Below are 27,227 nucleotides of genomic sequence, written 5' to 3'. Positions count from 1 at the left end.
GATTTATATAAATACTATAGGTTAAAATTAATATGAATAAGATTCATATTAAACCTATAGGTTACAAGGGAGAGTTACATTTTAATATGATTAAGATACATAATATATAGTTAATTAATTAAAGGTTGGTTAATTAATTATATATTAGGAAAATTCTTATCCATAGAAAAATCCTAAAAATATTTACACTTTATAGCAAAAGTTCCAAAAATGCTTTGTATTTTTTGAACTTTTTGCTATAAAGTGTAAATATTTTAAATATTTTTTATTTTTAAAAAGATCCCTATGTATTATTTTTATTATATTTTATATAATATTTAATTTAATAACACTTCATTAGAGAGGAGTTATTCTTTTAGTAACTCCCTCCCTCGTCCATTCTTTTATCTGTATTTTGAATACAGAATTGGGGAGAAACAACAACAAACGTGTTTTCCAAAAAAAACTCTCTCAAAATGTTCTCTCAATCTTCTTTGAATTCAATTTCTCTCTCCCAAAAATCTAAAGAAGTCCAACAACTTTATTCCTTGTTGGAGAATAACAAGATAACTTCGTGATCAGAAGTTTGTTATTGCAGTGTTCGTGTTCATTGAAAAAGCTCCCGTATTCATGTTGTGTTGAGTTCGAGGCTTGGAGAGGATGTACGTGAAGAAAAAATTTCTACAAGGGTGAGTAATTTCTACTTCTCTTTCTCTCAAATTAGAAAGCATGCTTACAGGATTAATTTTGATGTCTATCCTGTTACAATTTTGTATTATTTTTCTGTTATTTTCATGATTTGAAATTGAATTTCGATTGTCCGCAAAAGGAATTTCATTCCTTCATCATGTTATAGCCGACTTCAACCATTATAATAACTCTGTGGAGTATACAGGTAATGAATGTGTTACAGTGGGTAATGAAGATAGATTGAATATAACTTCTGTTGGAAATTCTACCTTATTAGATGGGAAATCTCTGTTAAATATGTTGTATGCCTGAAATAGCAAAAATCTGGTGAGTGTATCCAAATTAGCACAAGATAATGGTGTATTTGTTGAGCTTCGTGAATCTTATTGCCTTGTAAAGGACAAGAGTATGGGTCGAGTTCTTTTGAAGGGAATGCTTAATGAAGGGCTCCGAAACAGTTGTTGACAAATTTTGCTACCCAATGGTTGTTAATCCAGCCCATTAAACCAGACACAAATCAACCCAAGCCCATCACCCATGACTAATCTCACCAAGTCCTAATCTATCCTCTCCCATTTATTCTCACAGCCCAAGCTTACGTATAAAGCTCAATCACAAATCAACTAAGCCCAATTTACAACCCACTCACCCACTCCCTTATCCCCGTCTCACTTGTGAGTCACCTCAGTCCTCCCAATGAATCTGTCATTCCCATCTCTCCCTCTCCTTCGAGCCCTGATCCACCACCCTCTGTTCAGAATGCTCTCAACCCTCCGCCAAATCCAGCTCCTCAACCTACTCATCCCATGATAACAAACGGCAAAGCGTTTGGTTGTCGAAACTGAACCATGATTGGACTGAGACTGAATCAAAAGAATTGTTGATGGATCAATTCTGAGGTACAAGGCAAGGTTGGTGACAAAAGGGTTTCGTCAACACCCTGGTGTGGACTTTTTCAAGACATTCAATCCGGTCGTCAAAGCTTCTACAATTCGGGTGATCCGGGCAATTTGGCAGCTGGACTTCAACAATTGCCTTCTTGAATGGGAGATTGGATGAAGTATATATGAGCCAACCACCAGATAAATTAGATGCAATCTAACTATGTATGTTAGTTAGACAAAGCAATATATAGGCTCCTCGAGCATGAAACAATACACTCAAATGTGCACTACTGAAATGGGGATTCACAAACTCAATATCAACATTTTTCTCTATTTTAAAATTTTGCAATCCAATTTCGTCTCAAAGTTTCATGATTTTAAATCTTTAATCTCGATTTTTCATATTAATTTAGAATAATAATGTAGTGGGTTTTAAAATTATAATTTTTAAAATTCTTTTATAATAATTAATACTAAAGATTGAAGGAATATTCGATGAAAAATCAAGATTTCATAAAATTTAGGGACCAAATTGAAATGAAATTCAAGGTAAAATCATAGCATTTTAAAAGTGAGATTAAATTGAAATCAAGCTCAAAGCTTAGTGACTAAAATGACACCATCTTAGAGACAAATAAGGTTTTCTTATTTCTCTAGAAGAAAAGATTCTCTACCATTAAATAGGATAAATTATTCGAAGAGACTGTCACATATTAAAATAATGATAGAAGTATCTCAAATTTATACCTGTACTTATTAAATGGCCTTCACAAAGTTGATTAAAGAAATCTTTACAAAACAAATTAAACAAAAAGAAAGGACTCAAGTTTAACAGCTATTGGAATAAATGTAATACTAAATCAGTAACTAAAAGGAGCTACAGTGGTGTGATTTTATATGACCAATAACATTAAAATATGTCTACAAATTCCTCCATTAAAACTGAATGCATTAAGAATCAATTTATTATTAACTTCACAACAAACTCCTAAAAAGCATGTAGCTTATGATGTTTATGAGAGTGAAAGTGAAAGATTATAAGAGATACCACTAGCCTAATTATTTCTACAAGTGCCTATGTTTATGATGTTTGTTAGAATACCCCTTTACTATGAGCTTTGCTTTGTATCTGTAAACTTCACCATTCATTTAACTTGGTTTTGTTTATCCATTTTACAACAATCATTTTTCTACCTTAATCTAGGTTATGTCAATTCCAATGTATCATTCATCATTGCTTGCATTTCTACATCCATGATTTTCTTCTATTTTTGTTCGATGAAACTTCAATCGAACATGAGATGTACAACCAAAGACTCATAAATAATTTAGAGTCTTATTTCTCACAACCAAAGTTAGCCAGACTTCAAATTAAAATATTTTTTGAGTTCACATGTCTCAACTAACAAAATTTATTAAATTCTTGTGAGGTAAACTCTCCTCGCAAAATTCGAATAGTTGTACATCTCCTTGTCCACATGAACCAAGTTCTTTAGAATAATCAAAGGCTTCTAAAAACGAAATTAAAACTAAATTTTTTCTCCTAAAATCATTTGTAACACTTGATTCACAATCATCCACATGTAATAATTGAAGATTTTTGGATATGAATATGTATTGCTTTGCAATTTTTGCATAACCTCAAAGGAATTTTGAGCTGTGGTAAGCCATTTATACCATTGTCTTGTTGGATAGTTGAGTCTAAAAAGCAAGACTTTCTATTCTAAAGGAGAAAACGTAGGCCATTTCGAGAGCTGATCCTATTCAATTTGAAGATTTTAAGTTACAACAGTTTTCTGTTAAATCAATGGCTAGCTAGCTATTCAAGGAAAAATAAATTGAAAATTTTTAATAAAGGAAAGATCAAATCGTCAACTAAAAGGAGCCTACGATCGAGAGATTTGATTACTTTTTCAAACAAAAATTATCAAATATTTCCACAAAAAAAGATGTCAAACAATTTCCCACCACCTTTGGCATCAGCCTCCTTGGTTATGGGGTATGTGTTGTTGGTAAGAACATCATTTTTTTATAGTCACCTCAACTAAAATTTCTAGGATATTAAGAGCAAAATGTTCTTAAAAAAATCATTTATTTTTATTTCAACTCTTTTGATAAAAAATCATTTAAAATAAACTATAAAAATGTTTTAAAAACTATTTTAAGTTGTTACTAAACACTTCAATTTTTTTCCAAAATGACTTATTTTCAAAATTAAACACTTGAAATGTTAATCAATCTAAGTAAGTGACTAATATAAATTGAATTCATTCCTAAATCCTTTATAAATCCTTCATTATACCCATGAACAACCCATGATGGTTTTGTTGCTAAGAACATCAAAATAGAGAGCTTTTAGCAAGAGCTATTACAACAGATATCAATTTACAATAAACCCATTAATATCAATGTCTTAGGATGAATCATAGCATGAAAAGAATGGAAAATAGATAAAAGCATAATCAAAGTTAGTTTCGGGTGATGATATTCCCATGTCCCTGAACTACCTTATAAGACAATATTTTAAATATATTAATAAAGATTGGTTGGTAAGTTCTTTACAAGAGATGGAGTGAGTTACTTGGGTAAGAAAGGATCAAACAACTTTGCTAAGATCGCATGTTGTATTCTTCGAGTGTAGGTAAAAAGCCAAGACGATAAAAGTGGGTCTGCCCCCTGTAATGACATTTCATAATGTTCATCTGAAGAACATATCTTGTCATCGGATAATTGATATAAGTATATTGGAGAGTTCAAACCTTAAATTCAAATAATAAGGGGAGGGTTGTAGCATCGTCAAGTGCGTACGTTCCCATGAATCCCATATGCCGTCATTTAAACCTGTCGCGTGATATGTAATCTTGTATATCTTGCAATCAACTTTGCTAGTGTTTCAATCAAAGATTTGGGATCAAATGCTACACCAATCTTAGAATCACATACGGAATCAACGACAATCTGCAGAAGTTTCATTTTAATCATGCACTAAAATAGCACAAATTAAGGCAATTACACATCATTAATAGTAAATGCAATCGAAAACTGGAAAAACTTTTTACGAATCTGTGCCCTCAGAAGTCATAAGTCTGCTGGGCACGAAATTGGCAAAGACGTTTATTCCAATGCAACTAAAAGCAAGTAATCATAACGGTGGTGTTGATGATACCAAGTTACTAACAATGGAAATGTGTACTCGATCATACCACATCAAAGATTCCTTGTGCAGCCAAGGCTTGAAAATCTACTGGAATCTTGCCGTCTTTGGGCACCAAAATGGTATTAATGTACTGATCCGGCTACATACATAAGATATTGCAACAGAAACATTTTCTTAAGAGACCCAACAATGTGTTTTCTGAAAGCGAAACTTAAAACTATCAAAACTTGAGTAATATGACTGCGCAGAAATATTTGTTACCAGACAACAGATTACCCGTTTCACAAGGGTATGATTTAATTATTTAAATTTATAAGAATTAACTTACGGTGTTATTTAAACAATTATCCTTGTCTCCGTAGGTTCTGTTTAAAGCATCTGAAATGGCAGTTGTAAAACTTGAAGCAGTAAAACCACTAGTCTCGCGATCATGTGTGCCATTCAATAGAAGCACCTGTCATTGGAATGATGCAAATCCATGCCAGATGTTTGAGATTCAGTGCTGATTAATGGATGAACTAACCATAAAAAATACTATAAAAAAAAAAAACCTGAAAGCACTAAGCGAAAATTTTTAATTTATCATAAATGGGCCATCTAGCAGATGACAGTGTGGAACTATCATTGTTCAGGTTTGAGCAAATATTACCTTCGGGCAGGAGGATCTTGATGAAATGATCTCACCAATTCCAAGCAACACCTGAAATAATCCATAAATGGTGAAAAAATTAGCGTTAAATTTGACTACCCTGTAATATCGTGTTTTGTAAAAGAAAACAAAATGAAGATTAGCATGGCAGAAAACTAAAACTGTAAATTCATCATATCATTACATAATCATATGATTCATATCAACAAGAGTTGTGTAACTAGTAAGTTGAAGTAAGCAAAATCTAATGATGGAATAGAATGCGTACAAGTTATAAAGACTTTTACCAGTGATGGGCATATGGAAGTGAAGAGGGATCCCATAGCATAAACAATGCAGTCCACGTTCTTCAACTGGTTGAGGACAACAGGATTTGCAGCAGGGAAAACCTAATTAATGAAAGCACTGCAATTACCATGAGTCATGGAAATCAGGTTTGAATAAGCATTTTAAAGAGTAGCATTTTTGTTTATAGCATTCAAAATATGTAAACAAAAAAAAACAAAACAAAACAGAAACAGAGACAAAAGAATCAAGATGCTTCCATATAGTATTCATGATTGATAAGTTGATAATACACCTTAAACCGAATTAGGAGAAAAAAAATTCAAACAAAAACTATTTTTCTCAGACAACACCCTTCACAAGATTGATACTAAAAGTTACGTAATAGAAGTAGGTAAGTATAGCCCGTATTATGATCAAGTTACAGTGGATAAGTCATTTACCTCATGCAGCAAATTACAGCCCTCACTTGACATGTAAAATACCCTTTTTATTCTTGAAGGAAGTGCTGGAGCCAAACTGTTTCCCTGTAAGATTTCCACATTTGAGTAAATAAGAAAACCTCGTAACCACCTCTACATCTAATCGTCTAACCACATGCCAAAGCATTTCCAACTACAACATTGAATCATCACACCAGTCGGTAACAATCATGTATATTGAATAAGTTCAATATGTAGGATAATCATCATGGAGAAAATAGTGCAATGAGTTAATAAATGGCCAGATTAACCATCCACTGATTTTATGTGAAATTTTTAGTTAAAGAATCAAACTTGAGTAATCCAAGTTAATGTATAAAATCCACAAAATAAATTGATTTCATGTTTTCAACCACGGCATTTGTATAAGTAAGCAAGATCACTTCACATTCCCATGATTGACCCCTCTACTGTAAATCTGTGCTACATCGTTTCCATGAAGTAAAGCCCTGGATCACCAATATTAAAAGCATTTCTATGAAACACCAGCAGAGTTTAATCAACTGCAGATGAGCCTTGGTAACCATAGTTATCAGGAAACAAATATCACAATTAGAAATGAACTTCACGGCTTCACTGTGAAATAAAAATCGGCTTCAAACAAACTGTACCTTATTAATAATTTCTGAAGGTCCAGTCGTTGGATGAGAGATTTCATTCTGACCACGTATTATTGTCCCATCCTGAACGTAGATTGTAAAAAGAACAATGTTTAAAATGGATGGTTTTCATAGTTCAAATTCATGAGTCCATCCCAAGACAGCATTGGAGAAACTTAACAGCTGTATCAGAATCTTTATGAAAAAGAGCAATGACATTAAGAAAATTTTAAAAAGTTAACTTGAGAGTTGAGGAGAGAGTATGGAAGGGATTCAAAGCAACTAGGTTTCAGAAAGAAAGGTTTAAAAGATGAATTCTGCAACCTTGGCTCCAACGGCAATGTGAAAAATGAAATGTCTCAACATTAGTTCACCTCTGAACAGAGAATTTGAATGCACTAGATAATTGAAATTACTATTACCTCTTTCAGGCACTTAGGCTCATTCTTGCACTCTCTCATTGTTATTGGCATGTATTATATAAAATCTTGAGCAATAATTGTAAAAGGAACAGAATGTTGACATCATACCCATAATTCACATCCTAATGTGAGCCTATCATTAGTGGAAATCACTGGAAGGACAAGGCTGCCTGATGGGATGTCTGAAACACGTGAAAACAGAAAAATTGCAGCATCTAACGATTGGAAAAATATACGAGCACCTGCAAAAAAGAAATTCCCAATGCTGCGAAGTAAAGGAAGTTAGTAACTCATGCTCAAAATAATGAACCAATGAGTTGCATAATTTGGTATTATGTAAAACCAACTTATGTACTTTTCCTTCCTTAAGTCCATACCTTCGATAGAGCAAGGATAAACTACAACACATACCTTCCATTGCTGAAACAAAATAACATTTCGGACCGTCGAAGAATCTGTAGTCAAGCAATTTTATTACATTTCATATGCAGCCTTCGTTAAAAACAAATAGACTTAAATTGATGGGGAATTATAGTAGTGTGATTAGAGGCATAAAAGTAGAGTGGGAGATCAGAAGAACCTTAAAAATTAGTTAGCCTACTATGAACTAAGAGCCAAAAATGTCACCTACATTGTACCTGGTTCTGAAAATAGGCCAGAAATGCTCGAATAGTTTCCCTGTAGGGCTTTGAGACACCGTCCCATAGAGAATTTTCTCCTTCCACGATATCATACCTGACAAATTTCCATAGAGATTGTTCTGTTACCAATTAGATCGTTGCCTGCTAAGTGCTATGAAACCTAGCAAATAGAGAATCAAGTTCATGCCACAAAGAAATAGATAACAAGTAACCACAGTGTGTACTTTGCGCCCAAAAAAAAACGATAAAAAAACGAACGACAGAGCCAAAATAATAAAGGAGGCTGCAAGCTTATTCAAATTGTTTTTATTGTAAATTGATACGTCATATGCGAGATTCAGAATTGCAAGCGTTTAGATAGAAATTTCATTAAAATTGTTCTTAAATCATGGCAACTTGATGACAAAGCTGATGAAGCCAAAGCTAAAAGTTAAAACATGCTACATTTATCATTTTGGAGGGGGAAAAGACCAAAAAAATGAAAGAAAGTAAGTCAGCTGGTGAAAAAGATACCACTCCGACTTGGCCTGCTGTGCATCAAGCGGTAAACGATGACCTAACAATCTGCGCACCGCGAGAGCCTCCGCCGTACTCTGATCAGATAACCTCAAACATCTTGACCGTATATCTCCAACAGCCGGACCACCTAGCCCAAGATTCAGTCAAAAATTGAATATATAATTTCCAAAAAAAAATAATTAACGTTAAACAGACTCACCAAGCACACGAACGATCTCAGCGGTGCTACCGCCATCATCGGAAACAGGAAGAACATGGGCCACACGAGTTGTAAAGTTTTTGAGCTCCTCGACTACGCCATTAAATGCAGTTCCACCTACACCATGAGAAACGTACTCGTTCAGAAGAGAAAATGAACGGAGGCATTACGAAACAGCGGAATTGTAGTAGTTCCGGCAAGATTCAGGGATTGAGACCTGAGAAGACGAGGAGAGAGGGTTGGTTAGGGTTATTATGATTAGAAGCGGAGGAGCCATTGCAATGGGAAGGAGGAAGAGCCATAGAGAGAAAAGATCTGGAAGAAACATGGAGAGGAGTTTTGGGGAGATTGAGGCACAGTGAGGGACCCAAGCTTGTTTCCGCCATAATCGCGCGCGTACTCTGCGGCCGGGAACACTTTGCCGATGCCTTTTTTTTTTTATTATTATTATTATTATTATTTTCTTTTTCATTTCCGCCTATCCTCCACCTCAGCATCCATCTTTTCGCGATTACTTACTCTTAAGTTTGGGCTATATATATGCTATTTTCCGACCGTTACGTATATTTTGTCCATTTTTTTCATTTTGAAACTATTAAAATTATCTTTTACCTTACTTTTAAGTGATTATCTTTTACCTTACTTTTTTTTCATTTTTTTAGTTAAAAATTATTTTGAGGATGAAAAGTATATTTTAGAGTAATTTTGATTATGACAATTTGTAATTTTAACAATTTTAAAATCACTCTCAAACAGGTACTAATTCATCGGGAGATTGTTATTCATGTTCATAAATAAATGGAAAAATCATCTATCAATTGGATATATTATTTTATTTTAGAGTTCAACAACATATAAGATAGGAGATTCAAACCCTAACCTTTTTTTTCGATGAACCATGACTTCATTTGGGATTGTAGTAGCTTTTAGAATAATTGTTGAAAGTTGTGTTTTCAGAAAAATCAGTTGTAAAAAGAAGTAAAATAGTGTTTGATAAATTTTAGCTTAAACTTGAAAAAGTAGGTTAGAGTGTGATAAATAAATACAAAAGCGTCTTATTTTAGATATAATAATTAAAATAGACTTATAATCAACTTTTTTAAATTCTTTTGTAATTTAAAATTTTAAATAATTGTTTAGTATAATAAATTTCGTTTATTATAGTTTAATTTTTAAATATTAAGAAAAATGGTTTTATTTTTAAAAAAAAACCAATATGGTATAATTTTTTTTAAAAAAAAAAATACATTTAACTCTTGAAAAATAGAAAATAGAGTTGATTAGGTGAGAAATAGATAAATATATAAAATAAATCTTCTTTTCAAAATATAAAATTAAATATTAAATATTAATTAAAAGATTTACCTAATTTGAGAAGAATCTAAAAGCTAGTAAGATATTGCTTTTAAAATATAAAAATAGACGTGAAATTAATATATTTTTAAAATGATTTTAATGGATTTAATTTAAATCTGTTTTACTAAATGTAAAAAATGTTTAGATTTTTTCCTACATGAAATTAATGTATTTTTAAAATGATTTTAATGGATTAAATTTAAATTTTTTACCAAACACAACACATGGTTAAGAATTTTTCGTAGCCTATGTCTCGAATAGTTAAGTGGACTCTATTATATTTGTTGTGCTTTTGTAAACGTGTTGGTGTTACTTCACATGTAAAATATTGGTTTTATTAACCTTTTGTTAGATATTTTCCTTCAACTAATTCTGATATTTTTTCCAAATCACTAATTCGTCCTTACCCAAAGTGGCCATTTTAGAATAAGAATGATTTTAGAAATATTTTGATATAGTTTATAGTGATGGAGAATCTTACCATCGTTATAGAATAAGATTGAGTTCATTTTTTTTTTATGATCAACTAATTTTGAGATAAAACTTATTTTTATTTAAAAAGATATCAAGTAAGGGAAAAAAATCGAATAGAATAATCACGAATTCAAAAAAAAAAAACAAAGAGGCATGACATGAATTATTCCTCCTATAACCAACTTATTTTCAGACAGATATTATATCTATCTAATATCGACTCATTCATTTTCTAGATATCGTTGGCCTTTGATTGACCTGCAAAGATGACAATACAATACACAGAAGCAGATGATGAAAGATCATAAATGTGATATGGATTTGAAAACCTTTCAAAAAGGCAAACTCTTAGAACTAGTGCTACAAACCAAAGTCCTCCTAATCCGTGGACTTAAACATTCCCCACCATTGGCTCGCCTAGTTATTATCTCCATATTCTTATACAAACTCTGCTTCACCAAGCTTCTCATCATCCTCTTGCCTTTCTCAATCTCCTTCTCACTGAATCCTGAGCCTACTTCAACTATCCCAGCAATCTGAGGTCCAGAATGCACCCCGACTTTCGCCTGCCTCTCCTCTTTAAACCATTGCAGCAGTTTCAAAGCTCTCTTTTGAGCTAATGGACTTCCTAACAAGGCCAATCCCAGCAGCGCAGGGACAATAACGCTGGACTTGGCCAATCTCTCTCTTTGAGCCCAGCTTTGATGTGCCAGAATCATTATGATGTAAACTGAGAGTTCTTGGCAATTGGGTTTCTCTTCCCATGTCAAAATCTCTATCAAAATCTCTGGGAATGTTGAGTTGCTTTCCAGAGCTTGCTTTCCTTTTGAAGTCACTGCCAAGTTTGCTAATGTCGGTAGGGCTTTCTCTGAGAATTCTTTGATGCTGGAGAATCTGAGTAGCGTTGGAACCACACCGTTTGAGATTAAGGTTTCTGCATTTTCTAGGACGGTGGAAATGTTGAATAAAGTTGCTAAACAAAACATTTTGGTTTTGGGGTTGGATTCTGAATTATTGAGTATGGTTAAGAGATATGAAATTACTGGTTCTGTTGAAGCAAGAAACAATTGGGTGTTTGCTAGACAAGAAAGTGAAAGTAAAAGCTCTGGAAATTCATGGCTGGATGAGTCCATTTTTGTGAACTGGGGGTTGTTTGGTAGTTTTGTCAAGATTCCTTCCTCCACCATTAGTGTTTTGTTCCTGAAGAAATGCAGAGATAAAGAAATAAAATCAAACTAACCAATTGTAGGATTGGTGTAACAGCACAGCTGCAATGAGCAATCAAACATCAACCATGTAACAGAGTGAAGTCAAGATTTCATGAGCTAGTCAGCTGTTTGTGAACAACTTTTTGGTTAACTTTTCAGTTTTGGTCCTCAATGTTCTAATGGTTTTTCAATTTTGTCCCTAATCGACATGGTGAATGTTAAAATTAAGTGATGATAAACTTTCTTAGTCTAATACTTGGTAAAATGACACAAATTTAGAGAGAAGAAAAAGTCACCATGGAAAGTTTTAGCTCCTCCCTAGTTTCTAAAAAATAGGTAGAAATTTCAAGTCGTGTTCTTTTCTCTCTAAATTTTTGTCACTTCACTAATTTTAACATCAACAGTGAGGACTAAACTGAAAGAAGTTGATATAAAAGGATTGAATTTATGGATTAAATTGAAAAAGCAAGAAAAACGAAGACAAAAAATGTGGGAGTAAAATATATATTTAGCCTCAATTTTTTGAGCTGTTAGATCCGAGCAACTATTGAAAATCTTGCAAGCAATAGTTGGAGTTGATTTTGAGGACAAATATACTTCAATAATGAAGGCTGTTCTTTTTCACATCACACAAAAAAATGAAGGCTGCTGATTCGTCATCTACCTTTACCCATAACTTCACCAAAGTCGAGCAGAATTTCAAAATTCAAATTTGAATTCAAATATTAAAAACTTGCACTAAATAATTAATTTCATAAACATATAAATTAAGTTGAAACTTTGACCTAGAGAAACAAAATAAAGCATCAATTACGACATTTCTTTTCCAAAAAAGAATATTTGTGAAAACAAATAAGAAAATGCAAATCTAATGGATCTATATATTACTTGCTTTTGGTAACATAAATGGATTTTTTTTAAAAAAAAAATTATGATAACATATAAATGGATGGGTGGAGGAGACGTTGTAATTTCATGAATGCTAATTATTTGGTTAAAGAAGGTAAAAAAAACGTATTAATTTAGTACTTGATGATAATTATTGAATTCAATTTTGACCGAAAACTAGTGTAGTACATTTTAAGGTTAATATGGGTGGAGATTTAAAGATCTAATTATTCTATGATATATACCTTATATATATAATGTTAGAATATATTTAACACTTCAAACAATTAAGTATAAAGTCTAAACCTAATTTATATTTATATATATATTATTCGCATTATACGTGATTTTGACTTTAGAGTTTAGAATAGTGTATTATATAAACTCTCTAATCTTATTAATGACTCATTAATTTGAATTATTCTTTATAGTAAATTATTCTTCCTCTACTCGTAGATATCTACGTATTATTAATAAGTTTGTAAATCTTTATGTCTATTCTTTACTAATTACCTTTTCTAGCTTATATTTTTATTTGTCCATTTGATAACAATTAATTTAACTATAATTTGGTTGGTCACCCAAGTTTCTATCGATCATGACATATCAAACCGCCACTTTAGCTTTTCCTGCCTGTCACATCTATTTCTTATAAAATATGCCTAAAATATAGGTAATTAAGAGATTGAAATGATATACGTACACATCAAAGTAAACATACAGTCATGTACAATCTCTTAAGATTGAAGGCATACTCATACCTCAACTTATTGTGTACACAAATAAATAAAAGTATATGCACCTATGTATTTCTCTATGGATTAAAATTCATATCAGAAATATCTAAACAAAATTTAAAAAATGAGTATAAATTTCAAAAACTAAAAACAAGATTGGTTGCGGAAGACAAATCAAGCTAGAAGAAAGCAAAACTAATTCGGAAGAGAGAGAAAGAGGAGTTACTTACAGGTAAGTATGATTAGCAAGTTGAATCAAGGCCCTCACCGCCAAGGGATCGGAATCCGCCATCGCCACCAAAGCAGGTATAACTCCAAGATCCACAATCAGCTTTCTAACCTTGGCGCTTTCTTTAATGAACCTCTCAATTTCCTTGGCGGCTCTCTCTTTTTCGTCTCCGTCGCCGAAGTGGAGGCTCTTCACTGTTCTCTGCAACACGGCCTGATCATACTTCCGGATAATACTCTGTTCTATTTCCCTAACTTTGGGCCTGGGAATATCCGATGGATCAGACGGCAAACGGAATCGCTTACGAGATGATCTGGAGCAAAGGAACCGGCGGACGCGACTGACGAACCGTAATTTTTGTATGTAGGAATAAAGGGAGAGTGAAGGAAGCATGATTAACTGATCAGTACTGAATTACGAAAAGGAGAGTGTGAGAGAAATTGATTTTGTTATGGGAATTTGGAAGAGAGAGCAGAAGGAAACGGAGTGTTTGTTTTTGGTGGGAGTACGGAGTAGGAATAAATAATGGTGACACGAGAGTGAATAGCAGCAGAGAGAGCTGTCCTTTGATTTGCCATTTTTCTTCACGAGCCATGGAAGTTATTCATATTCTTGGCAGGTAATTGTCCTCTTTTTTTCTCTTTTTTTTTTTTCCAATTTTGTCTTATTGTATTTTGAGTAATATCTCACAAAATTTTTAATACTCCTTCTATTTATTTGTGACATATTTTTACGGCGCTACAAATCCATTAATGTTTATGAAGATGAATTTATGGGGTGAATAAAAGGAATATGGTATTCTCTTAGTACAATCCAGTGCAACCAATCTTCATGCATCATCTTTCAACAAACATATTTTGAATTACTTTTTAAGTATTTATGGACAAAAAATTGATCATAATATATAATTATAAAAAAAATGTTAAATTACAAATTTAAGCTATGGACATTTAAGATTGTGTCTATTTGGTTGTCAAAGTTTAAAAAATAATCTAATAAGTCTTATTTCTTAGCCTTTTAAAACATAAATTATAAAGGTCTTTTATTCAAGTTTGAAAATGACACAAAACTTATACACACAAATAGTAAAATTTTAAAAATTTAAAAATTCACTTTTTGCCTTTACTTTTTAATCAATTCGAGCATAATTCAATTGATTAAAGTATATGTTCTCGATCAAGAGGTTAGAGATTTAAATTCTCCTCCGACCAACCACATGTTCTCAGGGAGGAAACGAATATAGTTTCTTTGGGTATAAAATTGAAAAGAAGCTGGTTGGTTTGCCTTTGTTAACTTTTCTTGGTGAGTTGAAAGTCCATTTGTTTTAGTTAGGGTTTAGTTTGTTTTTAAAATAGTAAAAAGGCTCCTTTTCATATTTATTTAGGTCTGATTTGGTAATTATTTGGTTTTTATTTTTGTTTTTTGAAAATTAAATTTATAGACATTACTCCCCTCCAAATTTCTTCTTTAGTTATCTATTTTTTACCAATAATTTACCAAGCCAAAATTTGAAAGAAAAAAAATAGCTTTTAAAAATTTGTTTTTGTTTTGTTTTTGGAATTTGGCGAAAAATCCAATCATTCTATGGATGCAAATTACTGTAAGAAATGAGGAGTAAATAAACTTAATTTTTTTAAAAAAAACAAAAACGAAAGACGAAATGGTTACCAAACGAGTTTTTTTTTTCTTCATTTTTTGAAAATTAAGCTTATGAACACTACTTGCACTACTTGATTTCTCTATTTTTGTGTATACTTTCTAGGAATATTTCAAATTCGAAATCAAGTTTTGAAAGCTAAAGAAAAGTAAACATAAACTTGTTTTTATTTTTAGAAACCTTGACTATTAATTCAAATGTTTACTTAAGAAAAATAAAAAAGTGGTTAGAAAACTGTTAGAATATAAAGCAATTCTTTCAAAAACTAAATGTCAAGAAATTGTAAGACCTATTTGACTGCAAGCTCAGAGACTGCCCTTGTAATTGAACGGAAACTTTAATTAGTTGTCTTTTAAGGAAAAAAATCAATTGATAATTTCTTTTTTGGAGTCTGTATCAATTGGTTAAAAAATTGTATTGATTTAAATTCTAAATTTTTATAACTGAATTAATTTAATACTTGATTTCATTCAAAATCAATTAAAAAACACCTAAATAAAGACATTCTTCATCCAAAATCCTACCAATAAATTGAACAACTAAGAAAAATTACTTCATAGTTCTTCCTAAACAAGTATATGAAAATAAAGGAAGACAAGAAGATGAAAAACTACTCTGACAAAAATGTGCCACTATCCATTTTATTCCGGCATTTCTTTACAATATTAACAACATTAATAAAAAAATCAAGACACGTGTGAAAAATATGCATTAACGATTTGAAAATGTTATTAGTAGATTCAACACTACTAAGGCAGGCAATATTGCTTTTTAAATAAACAAAAGGTGACATATTTCCAACTAACTATTGAAGTGGTATGAGCACCAAAATAGTGTATGAGTTTAATTCAATTGAACAAGGAGGCTTAGTTTATTTATTTATTTATTTCCTTTCATAGGAGAGCTTAGTTGAATTGCATCATAGTCCGCATTAAAATCAATACACGGTGAGTGACAAGAAAAAGGAAAAAGAAAAGGAAAAAGAAAAAGAAAAAGAAAATGCGACTTTGTAAGTTTTGCTATATAGTAAAAAGGATAGTAATTTTAGTCAACAAAGTATCAACCAAAAGGAAGAATTTTGAGCCCTTAGCGATGATAGGCATCACATAGGAGTTTTTTTTTTTTTTTTTTTTTTTTTTTTTTTTTTTTTTTTTTTTTTTTAAATGTGGTTAGGAAAAGAATTTAGGAAATATTGTTGTTGTGAAACTCTTTAGAGATTTAGGGTTGTTTTGGAGTTTTAGATTTTTCGAGGGTGGGAATGTTATATAAAATATTTTGTCGACTCGATCTAAAAAGGTAAATATTTTTTTATCATGTATATTTAATTAAATGTAGATACTTTTATTGTATATTCAATTTTTTATTATAATTTATAAAGTTGTACATTATTTTTTTTATTAAGTCGTATATTATTTAATTGAGAAATAAATATTTTTTTTATCATGTATATTTAATTTAGTTAATTAAGTTATACATTTTCTTCTAATTGAGAAATAAATATTTTTTTCCTTTCCGATCATGGCTTTAAACCCAAGATTTATTGATCTCGATATTTTGTACGACCAGTCCATTCATCGATCATTTGTTGTATGGCGAGATCGTACTCTGGAAAAATATTCTTGCAGGCGTCGGGAGCAGTTGTCCAACGCACTATCCCACTCCACCCTCGAATACTACTGCTACTCCGTACATCTGGATTCTATGGGGTTGCCATTGAGATTTATTTTGGACTGGCATCTAATCACAACCTTGGTCGAGAGATGGAGGCTTGAGACGTATACATTTCGTATGTTTGTTGGAGAGTGCACTATCACTCTACAAGAAATAGGAGTGTTGTTGGAGTTACCTGTTGACGGTGAGTCGGTCATCAAAGTGATGTACGATGACTGGTCACAAGTTTGTTAATTGTACCTCGGTGTGACCCCATCTGCCGACAAAATTAAAGGATTGAGGTTAAGTTTGATGTGGTTAGGGACACAATTCCGTGGCTCGCAGGCGATGCAGACGAGGAAACCGTCATAAGATATGTGCGAGCATATATACTACAAATGATGGGTGGAAGTTTGTTTTCCGAAAAAACAAGTCATTTTGTTCACTTGATGTTCCTGCCACTATTAACTAACCTCTATGATACGGGGCAGTATTCGTGGGGTGGAGCATGTTTGGCATGGTTGTATAGACAATATTGTAAACAACAAGACATGAGTTCGTGAGATAACTGGGCCTCTCATACTTTTGCAACTGTGGGCTTGGGAGCGATTTCTAACAATGGCTTCACAGGTACAACATATCAATGACGCCAGTTAGTTGGACGAGCCTACGGTTCTCGGTATGTTATTTTAATTTAATTTAATTTTTATATCATTGATCTAGTTAATTTAGAATCTAAATATCAATTTAAAAATTTAGGTGGAGAGACAATTTTGTGTGACTAGGATAGCCACACATATAGTCAGTCAGTACAGATACATGTTTGATCTTTTTCAACTTGATCAGGATATTTAACACTGAACCAAATTGATTATTTTATACACATTTTATTGTATTTGTCTTTAATGTTCTCTAATATATAATTTTTTGTTTCAGGTTATTTGGGAGTCGTACAAAATTATTAAGCATATTTTGCCTAATTTCTGTACGAATGGTCAAAACATATAGCGGACGATGAGTCTCTCATATATTTTCACATTGGTGAGTGGCATCTTCCTGACTGGGTGATGAGACAATTCGGTTTTCAACAGGATTCCCATCGCCTTGTAATATTGAATCCCTGCATGAATCGACTTAAGGATTGTAGATTGGTCCGAAAAAATTACACATTTGGTAATGCACTATCGTGCAAGGTTTATTGCAGTGAGGATTTCTATTAAACAGTTTGACAGGATGTCACTCAAGACTACATTCATTTGTATAATAATATCACAAGGCGCTACATCACTCGTCCGAGAGCAGCTGTGGTCGTTTGGTAAATGAATGAATATGTAATCTAATGAATTTTTATTTTAAATATTATCTAATTATTTTTAATTTAAATTTATTTTAAATATTATCTAATTATTTTTAATTTAAATTTATTTTAAATATTATCTAGTTGTTTTATAATTCACATAGATCGAACAACAGTAGACTCTGTGATGTTGCGAATGATCCGAACCAGGTTCTTGCTATGTATGTATTGACAACCAAAGCTATATGGAGGAGATATATTATATGTATGATATACCTATTGTTCCTCCACCAGCTCCTAGACGTAGAGGACCTGTTCGGGAAGAGGATGAGTTGATGAGGTTGCTCGTAATGTGGAAGAGTTACCCCTGTGATGTAGACGCAAAATCAAACTGATTATGTTAGTCCAATGATGATGATGCCAACATTTGGTTCAGGACATTATGACTAAGAGGCTGGTCCTTCGTCTTCATACGTGCATGGACATGGTTGGGGTCGTGGAGAGCATAATGAATATTTATATTATGAAGTGCCTGCAGAAGTAACAGAGCAAGAAGAACCAGAGCAACCTTAAGTTCGAAGTTGGCGACGACAACCAGCTCGAAATCGATGACGTCCGCCTTGTGAGACACATTGATTTTTATAATTATTTTTATATAAATGAGATATTTTAATTTACATTTTTTTTATTTTTATGAGATATTATTTTCTTTTAATTTGTTCTTTTTAGAGTTAAATTAACTTAAATAATAAAATAATAAAATAATAAAATGTTGAATATACCAAATAATAATAGAGTATAATAAAATAATAAAATGTCGAATTAATAGAAAATTAAAAAAAAACATGAAGGTCGAATCTTCAAAATTCGATCTACGTTGGTCGAATTTTGAAGACTCGACACATTAAAAAAGAAAAAACAACTATATTTTTATAAATAGTTTGAAAACAACATTATTTTAATAAATAATTTTTAAAACAACAATATTATTTCAATTTTCCCGCACATAGGAGCCCTTAATGCTAGGCTCCAAAATTGAAATGTTATACTATCTAACGACCATTTCCAATGTTATTTTTGTCTATTATTAATCTTGATACCTCTCGTCTTTTTTGTGTAAATTGTATTTATTTTAATATTTTCTTGATAAAAATAAATTGAAGAAAAAACATACCAATATAAATGGATAATGGAAGAAAAGTAAGTGAAAGGAAGTTATTTTAAGTGGCAACAAAAAAAACTCGACCTAAATCAAGAGTTGTGCAATCTTGAAAAGAGAAATTAGATATTGCCCGATCAAGGAAGATGTAATCTTAATAAATAGTAATAATAAAAATAATTAGATATATTTTGTGCTACATTTATCTTTGTACAGTTTATTTAATTTTATTTAACCACAATTGATCACATGATTATGATAAATTAAAATGGATTGGAAACACGTGTTGCACAAAATGATATATTCAGATGGATTAGAAGAAATTCAAAATCATAGCATTAATTACATTTTCATTTAGAAAAATAGAAAAATACGGAATTGTCTTGAATTATAGCAAATTGCCTCATTTCCACGTGATCACACTTAATTGGATGGTTATAGATTTGATAATAAATAGAAACTGAATTTACCAAAAAGAAAAATCGGGATCAATTGTTTTGAATCTTGATTTTGATCCAATATTTATTTTCAAATATGAATTTATAAAATTATTTGTTTCATCCACATATTTTTGTGTATTTTAGATTTTATTTTTAAATATCAAATAATCTCAATTTATCTAATTATTTTTAATTTTCCCTTCTATTTTGCGTAATCTAAATTTAATATTTTATATCACTCTATTTTATTTATTTTACTTTTTTATATTTATAATAGTTTATACTCTTCACACACTTATTTTTATTGAAATTCATAACCTTTTTGTTTTTCTTTGTCGGAATCAATTCTAATATTTGTTGTTTTTCCAACGTTTCCAAATAAGCATCTAGATATATTGTTGTTCTTGCTTTGACTTTTCAACCACCAATTTTTTTTTCTTTTTATAATCGTAAGTGGGATGATACCTTGTAAATTAGCACCGTTGATTTCTCTTTTAATGACTTCTTGAAGAACAATGAAATTTGATTGAAGAATTTGTTTGAGAATGGAGGTCTACGGGTTAATCGAGGATCCTAACTTCAAGTTTTATTTCATTCTTCCCAACTTTATAAATATCGTCGTCGGTGCTAATACCGCCATGGACTACCCTTAGGTTCGAAATTTTGTTCAAAATACCTATAACCCACTATTTTGTTTAAATTTTGCAATGTCTCACATTTGTGTTGTACGATTGTATCTTCTTAAGTTTATTTATGATCTCAATGCTTTAGATTCCATAAAAATTTGGCGGAAAAAAACTTATGAAGAGGACTTATAGTCTTATACTGTAATTAATTTTTTCTACCAACCAATATTACTTTTTTGTGTTTGAATCTTGAAGAATTATTTTGTAATGAGTTCTTTCGTGATCTCAATTGCGAGATCTTTTTGGTGTTGTTAGGTCAATCAATTTTTATGATTTAAAAAATATATATTTTAAATAAATTAATTGTATATACTATTTGGGATATTTTTGTAATCTAATAACTAGTAATTAATTAAATCTAAATTAGTTTACTATTTTTCATAACCTAAAAACATCTTGCTATTTTTCAAAATAAAATCTTAAAATACGTTATTTCGCTTGTTAATCATATTTTAAAATTAACCACTTGAAAATGCATTCCAACACACTCTTAAAGTATTAGGTAAGAGAGATTTGAACCATACCAACCTTAAGGTAAATAGTACATGCCGACTACTACTAATGTATGCTCACTTTGACAATATCACAATATAATCTATCATCCTAAATTCCTAATGACATGTCAAAATGCTTGATGAGATGAGTAAATATTATCATAGTACTATAATTTTTTTTCTCTAAAAATAAGTCTTTAAACTTTATAATGGTCAAACAGGTAATTTAAATTTTAAATCTTGTGTTTAATAAATCTCTATCCTATTTGATATTTTTTCTAATGAATAGATGTACTAGGTAAATTGAATTTCGTGTTTAACATTCCATAAATTTTTAAATGTGTACGTAATAAAATATTTTTAAGTAATATAAAATAACATAAAGACTTGTTGACACAAAATAAAAAATTTAAAAGTTTATTAGGTACCAAATTAGAAGTACACAAGACACCTTTAAAAAAATTCAAAAACTTAACAAGCATAATAATTTAAAATTTATGGACTATAACTGGTAATTTAACCCACAATTGATTACCATGTCCTCTCTGACTCTGTGACTGCCAAAGGAAACGGCTCATAGATTAAAAGAAACGTAAAGTATGCCCAATCGTAGTCCAAAACTATTTCAACTTCCCAAGTTAATTGAACCAAACATACAAAAGTAGAAATGATAATCACAACAAGCCTTTTGTGCAACTGCTTATTTCAAACATGTCCGCAAATGCATGATAAAGAGATGAGAATGAGCAGTGTTACGCCCGTCGACGCAAACACAATTTATGATCCTGAGGAAGAGCTTGACGTATCGAAACTAGACAGCCGTCGCCTTTTCATCTGGAGCGTTGTTCTGGGCGAGTATTCTGGAGATGAAGCTTTCTCAAGGACAAAACTTATTGCCTGACGAACCGATGATGCGAGATGTTGGGAAGCTTCAGAACGGTCACCATTCTCTGCAATGGCACTGGTGAAAAAGAATATGTTCTTCACCCTGTTTCCTAAGGTTGATATTTCTGCCTTCACTAACTTCAGGTGAAGGGAATCAAGGGCTTGTTTAAGATGGGACAGAAGCTCAGGTTGATATTCGCAACAAAGGGTTGCCTTGAAGGACATATCCCCATTTGCTCCCACTCCACAAGGTTCAACATTGACTTCGTCGGTATCCATTGGAACGAAAACGCCATTACTGGCTTCTGCAGCCTTCTTCTTCAATTCTTTCACTTTTCTGACAACTTCAGCAAGCAGCGTTGCTTTGTCCCTCTGATTACAGCAATTCATCACAAGATCATTACAGAAAAAAATAAATAAAAGTTCTTCAGAAAAGTGAAGAATCGCCACTAGAATGCCAAATAAGAGTAGAACAACTGGTAGCACATTTGGAAGCTGTTAATTGTAGCAAAGAAACACAACTCTACAATAACTAGGAGTACTACATCACTGTTCGTTATCAAATAAAAGTGATGTTCAAAATGAGCATGAATTTAGTGGAATTTTTTGGATTCGCACGAATGTATTGGTTACTAAAAATCAGAAACTTTTCTTGATTGCTACGAAATAATGCATGTTGAATACTGACCCTTTTCGATTCAAAATATGAGTCCAATAAAATAAAAAAAATTATGCATTCGTCAATGATATCATCAACTTAGACTCAAGCTACCCATGAATGTGGAAAACCAGTGGATTTGGGAATGCTATGATGCATTACCACATTAAAGTGAGAATTCACAAACAGCTTATAGATTTCAGAATCTTTTAATAGTTAATTCTGTTTCTAACATGATGAACGTCAGAAGAATGGCAAATCTAGATTCTCAAGACAGAAGAAAGCCATCAGCTCTTTCAAATTCCAATGCTCTTAAAAAGGAAAGAAGACATGACTCAATATAGTTGACTTAAACATAATTCAAAACATCAACAAAGATACACCATCACTGGTCAATGCCACACTAAAAAGCTTCAGTTTCCATCACATATAATTAGATTGATAATCCAATTAGACTCCTGAAATAATGATTAACTAGAACCAATTCATGTAATTAGATTGTACGGAATTCATGTTTAGAAGTACAAATCAAACATTAAATTGATTTTAAACGATAAATCTACATTTTAAAGTGATTTTAAACATGATATGATTTTAGCTTCATCAAAATCACTCCGAAGCATATACCTAACACTCAGAAAATTAGTGATCATTCAATCAAATACTTACTAGTCTTTCAGCAATCTAGGTCAACCAATTATCGAATTTGATATCAATTTAGACAAATTAACACGAAAATGTAATTGAATATGACTAACCTTAACGGGGCAAGGAACAAGGCCACGCAGAGTCGAGAGATGGGAATTGATTCTTTCTCTCCTCCGCCTCTCCGCCTCGCTGTGATTCTTCAACGCCGCAAGTGCTTTTTCCTCTGAAACCCTTTTCTTCGACGCCTGAATTGGGGCTTTTACAAGCTCTCCCTTCTCACCATTCAACACTAAAGACTGAGATAATATTGACCCACCACGCACAAATCCACGATTAAACTTCTCTAAACTATGTAAAAACGGATCGATTGAAGTAGACACATCGTATGAGTAGGCCATAGATTGCAAACCCAAAAACCCAAAAAAGGAATTAGTAATCGGAAATTATTTACGAACCGAACGTTGAAGATAGTAATCCCGGAGGCCGATTTGTCGGAGCAAACCAAAAGGAGAGCTTATGGAGAGTGAAGCTTCGTTGTACACAGACTCTGTTGCTGAAAATCTTGCTGGTAACTGTTGTGGCAATACTGATGACTTTGGTTTTTTTCATACCTTCCATAACGATTTATGCAAATAGATAGTTACACGTGAAGAATCAGAGAGAGAACATCCACATTTTCTTCTTGATCGTCTTGAATTTAAACATTTCCAAGTACGGAAGTGAAATCAAGATTGTTTTTCTGGGAATTGAGTGCTGGGAATTCGGAAAGAACTCGAAAATGTAAGAATTCAGATGGGTTTTCAAATCAATTCACGGATGAGATTGAACAAAGGAAAAATGATGAATTGGAATATGGAATGAAAAGCAGAGTTTTGGAGGCGATTGTAGTTGGCACCCAGTTGAGTTGACTGAACCTTCGAATAGATGGAGGTTTGTGGTAAGGAAGTCGACTATAAAAGGTGAGGGGCGCTCATAATCAAACGACTGAAAAGACTAATTTAGGCTTCTCTTTATTTTATTCAAATTTGATATTCAAAACTTTTTCTTAAAAGTATATTAAATTTTGTTTGATAGTTTCTTTCATTTTATCTCCTAAATTTTAATGTTAAAATTAACCATCTCATTAGTCAACTAATACATCCTCATTTTATTTAGGTGGTGTTTCGCTTTAGCTAATCAGGTAGGGTTTACAATTTTCGTCATATTGGACGAATTTAAAATTGTGTCATCTATGGCATTGTCAACATGACAGTTACTAAAGAGTTCTCACCGTTAAATCACCTTTCCAAATTCGTTTGACTTTATAGGTTGCCATCCAAATGTACATGTGGTTTGTTTCGTTTTTGTCTATTGACGTTGTTTTGTGGTAGGCTGTGATTGTTAAAGCATTTTTTTTTTTATTAGAAATGATGCTTAGAAATGTTTTTGTTATGCTTTAATTGGTTGATTCTTGCTTTACTCCATTTTTTATTTTTGAAAATAATGCAATAATAATGACTATTAACTATAAATAATTGTCGTAATTAAAAATTTATCTCCTTTCTAATTCTACCAAATTCTCAAATCAGCTTCATAGTTCTTTAAAAAGAACATATTATAAATATATAGAAAAATATTTCAATATACTACATACATATACACGTATATGAAAATCTCTATAAAATTTAATCGTTTATCCACCATACATAAATGTGTGTATGTATATTATATTAATAACCACCTAAAAGTTATTTTTAAAAAAAATTCTTAGATTATTTTACATCTTAATTTACTGAATTGTCAATGAGCATTAAATTTATTTACTAAAAGTTATATTTAACATAAAATCAAGTGTTCTCCAATGATATACACATTTAAATTTTAGACTTTCAATACAAATTGAGTTCATCCATTACATTTGAAATTTTCTTTTTAATTTTTCCTCCATTGATTTATATATATATTTTTTAACATAAATGTTGACTTTATGATTATACAACTAAATTCATTAAAAATGCACCCACAACTATTTGAATTTAAAAAAATAAATCTACTCTCAACCAACCTAATGGAGGGTTCCAAAAAAAAAAAAAAAAAATTTATGATTGTAAATGTGAGATACAACAAAATAGTAACATAAATTATACTAGTTTTTAGAATTAATTCATTATCATACTTGATATAATTATTTTTCCTTGAAAAAGGACCAAATTGATAATTAACAAAGATTTAAATTAGGATACGAAAGATAACTGCGATTTTTATAATAATAACAACAAAGAAAAGGTTGTTGTCTAAAACGATAGATAATATTAAATACTATGACAGTATGTTTACCTAATGATGATATATTTGGACGGTTTCATAAGCAAGCTTATGATAATTAATATATATGGCATCTTCATTGAAAATAAATAAAATACATCTCGTGTATGTCAAATAATAATAAAATTTATAAATTAAATAAAATAGGCCTTTTCAAAATTTTATTATTTATTGTAAGAATAAGCCATTCAATATTGTTGGTATACACGTGGCTGTGTAGCCAAAGGGGCAATCTTGACTCTTTATGGGGTTATTTTTGGAGTAATAAGATGCCCTTTTGACTTTTTATTTTCTTTTTCTAAAAAGTAAATTAGGCAAAATTGGCTCTTAATTTGTCTTCAAATAGATTAGTTATCTATAAAATGTTCATATTAATTTTATTCCAATATTTTTAAGAGAAACGTCTCAATGTTTTGATTGTGTCTCTATATGTTTTCTGAAAATATATTTAATTATATACACAACACTTAAGCTACTTAAAATTATATCTCAAGCATATAGACTTATAAAGTTCAATCAACCGCTCAAAAATTAGCAACTTTGTTTGTTTGTTCTTTCAGTATTCTGAAGAGCTTGTTGAATTAAACTTAATAGAGCTCTAAAAAAAACATTAAAATTTTGTTGGTTAACCCTTTTGTTTCTATTTTTTCAAATTAAGTTTCTAGATTCTACTTGCATCTCTAAATTTATAATTATGTTGTCTCGAAAACCAACCCATGTTCGATAATTAAAAAATAATTTTTAAAAACTTGTTTTTTTTAAAAAAAAAATTAAGTAAGAATTTAAATGTATCTTCGAAAGAAATGAAACATAAATTTAAAAAATAGAAAACTTAAAACAAAATAGTCACTAGATTTTTTTTTTCTTTTAAAAAAAGAGCTTTCTACACTAATAACCTAATTAAATATGCCAAATTACAAAAAATGTCTCAAATCCACTATTGTTACAATGAATGATAAAAAACCGATAGGATGACTCCTCACTCAAAATATGGATGTTAAATGGAAAGCACTAACAAGCATTGTAATAACAATAAACTAACGGCAAGAAAAACAAGTAAAGGCACGCGGAGTTTGTTAGCTCAATTCGACATAAACCACCTACGTCTAGAAAGCAGTGTGCCTAAGAAAGATAGACCAATAATATCAACAACTCAAGTGTTTACAACATAATACATATATGTAAAGTAACGACTTTTATAGTGACTCGTGTAGAGCCTAATTTAAACACATAGGCTCCCCCTAGATGCGAGATTCCCTCTCTAAATGAACTTACGCTCCTCCTAAGTTGTAGAATATTAGTGGTTGGCACTTTGGCAACCTGTAGATAAGAGACTCCCTCCTTTCTTGAAGTTATCTTTCCAACCACTTGTCACATTCTCAAGCATGAAAAGGGAACTAAAGGAACCTATGAAGACCCTGAGTGGAAACGTAGATTGTCCCAATTTTGGTTTTCACATAATCGAATTTTACATAATACAAATTTATGCATTAAACTAAATTTACAGCATGCTAATAAAATTAAAGAAAATGAAAATTAGGGTTTAGAAACTCTTACCTCTGAAGAACTTTTCTTCACATAATCCTCTTCTCCAAGAATGCTCACAATCAAAACACAAACAAACCAAATTGGACATCACCAATTGGAATCTTCTGTATTCTCTATTGGGATGAGAATCACAGAGAAAGTTGTGGGCTTATCTGATTTTTAAAAGAAGGGAAGAGAGAATTGAGAGGAGTAATGAGAGTTTTTATTGGAAATTTTACAGAGAGATCAAACAGATTGAATCTCTTGTCAAAAAAACTTTTATGTTAAGAAGAAGAACACCCCCAATAACCACCCACACACTATGTAGTCAGTTGAGAGAAAAAGTAGGGGAAGAAAGTTATTTCCCTCTCTTAAAAAATTTAAAAATTCAAAAATTAAAATTAAAAAATAAATTAATTTTAAT

General features: G+C 31.4%; 3 protein-coding genes across 4 annotated transcripts; all 3 read right to left on the bottom strand.

Annotated features, from left to right (window-relative positions):
• Positions 1 to 3,933: 3,933 nt before the first annotated feature.
• LOC120083410 (uncharacterized protein YNL011C) lies at positions 3,934 to 9,009 on the bottom strand. 2 transcript variants are annotated; one of them, XR_005483416.1, is made up of 14 exons: positions 8,724 to 9,008; positions 8,507 to 8,623; positions 8,302 to 8,434; positions 7,786 to 7,882; positions 7,559 to 7,602; positions 7,256 to 7,412; positions 6,738 to 6,809; positions 6,088 to 6,171; positions 5,647 to 5,748; positions 5,360 to 5,410; positions 5,039 to 5,164; positions 4,757 to 4,849; positions 4,313 to 4,511; positions 3,934 to 4,229 (listed from the first exon to the last, which is right to left on the bottom strand). XR_005483416.1 is itself a non-coding variant. In XM_039039162.1 (13 exons), exons 1-13 carry the CDS (start codon positions 9,001 to 9,003, stop codon positions 4,389 to 4,391), a joined length of 1,479 nt encoding a protein of 492 aa, XP_038895090.1. In that variant the 5' UTR covers positions 9,004 to 9,009; the 3' UTR covers positions 3,934 to 4,388. The 2 variants fall into 2 exon arrangements, 1 of the variants encoding a protein (XP_038895090.1); XM_039039162.1 differs by having other exon boundaries at positions 3,934 to 4,511; positions 8,724 to 9,009.
• Positions 9,010 to 10,490: 1,481 nt separating this feature from the next.
• On the bottom strand, positions 10,491 to 14,105 carry LOC120082823 (U-box domain-containing protein 6-like). Its single transcript, XM_039038152.1, has 2 exons — positions 13,400 to 14,105; positions 10,491 to 11,536 (listed from the first exon to the last, which is right to left on the bottom strand). Exons 1-2 carry the CDS (start codon positions 13,789 to 13,791, stop codon positions 10,669 to 10,671), a joined length of 1,260 nt encoding a protein of 419 aa, XP_038894080.1. The 5' UTR covers positions 13,792 to 14,105; the 3' UTR covers positions 10,491 to 10,668.
• A 7,077-nt stretch (positions 14,106 to 21,182) lies between these two features.
• Positions 21,183 to 23,906, bottom strand: LOC120083821 (putative transcription factor bHLH107). The gene is made up of 2 exons (XM_039039706.1): positions 23,083 to 23,906; positions 21,183 to 22,038 (listed from the first exon to the last, which is right to left on the bottom strand). Exons 1-2 carry the CDS (start codon positions 23,368 to 23,370, stop codon positions 21,559 to 21,561), a joined length of 768 nt encoding a protein of 255 aa, XP_038895634.1. The 5' UTR covers positions 23,371 to 23,906; the 3' UTR covers positions 21,183 to 21,558.
• Positions 23,907 to 27,227: the final 3,321 nt, after the last annotated feature.

Source organism: Benincasa hispida, chromosome 8 (genome assembly GCF_009727055.1).
Source record: "Benincasa hispida cultivar B227 chromosome 8, ASM972705v1, whole genome shotgun sequence".
NCBI lineage: Eukaryota > Viridiplantae > Streptophyta > Magnoliopsida > Cucurbitales > Cucurbitaceae > Benincasa > Benincasa hispida.
Note: the sequence above shows the minus strand (reverse complement) of the source record. Positions and strands in the feature narration are given on the sequence as shown.

What these genes read in the sequence shown, in the direction of transcription:
- LOC120082823 (XM_039038152.1), bottom strand. Translation starts at nt 13,791, where the DNA reads ATGCTTCCTTCACTCTCCCTTTATTCCTACATACAAAAATTACGGTTC. An exon ending in CTTGCTAATCATACTTACCT is followed by an intron (nt 11,537 to 13,399) that starts GTAAGTAACTCC and finishes GCATTTCTTCAG; the next exon opens with GAACAAAACACTAATGGTGG.
- LOC120083821 (XM_039039706.1), bottom strand. Translation starts at nt 23,370, where the DNA reads ATGGCCTACTCATACGATGTGTCTACTTCAATCGATCCGTTTTTACAT. An exon ending in TTGTTCCTTGCCCCGTTAAG is followed by an intron (nt 22,039 to 23,082) that starts GTTAGTCATATT and finishes TGCTGTAATCAG; the next exon opens with AGGGACAAAGCAACGCTGCT.
- LOC120083410 (XM_039039162.1), bottom strand. Translation starts at nt 9,003, where the DNA reads ATGCTGAGGTGGAGGATAGGCGGAAATGAAAAAGAAAATAATAATAAT. An exon ending in TTTTGTTTCAGCAATGGAAG is followed by an intron (nt 7,413 to 7,558) that starts GTATGTGTTGTA and finishes TTTACTTCGCAG; the next exon opens with CATTGGGAATTTCTTTTTTG. An exon ending in CACAAGGAATCTTTGATGTG is followed by an intron (nt 4,512 to 4,756) that starts GTATGATCGAGT and finishes AAACTTCTGCAG; the next exon opens with ATTGTCGTTGATTCCGTATG.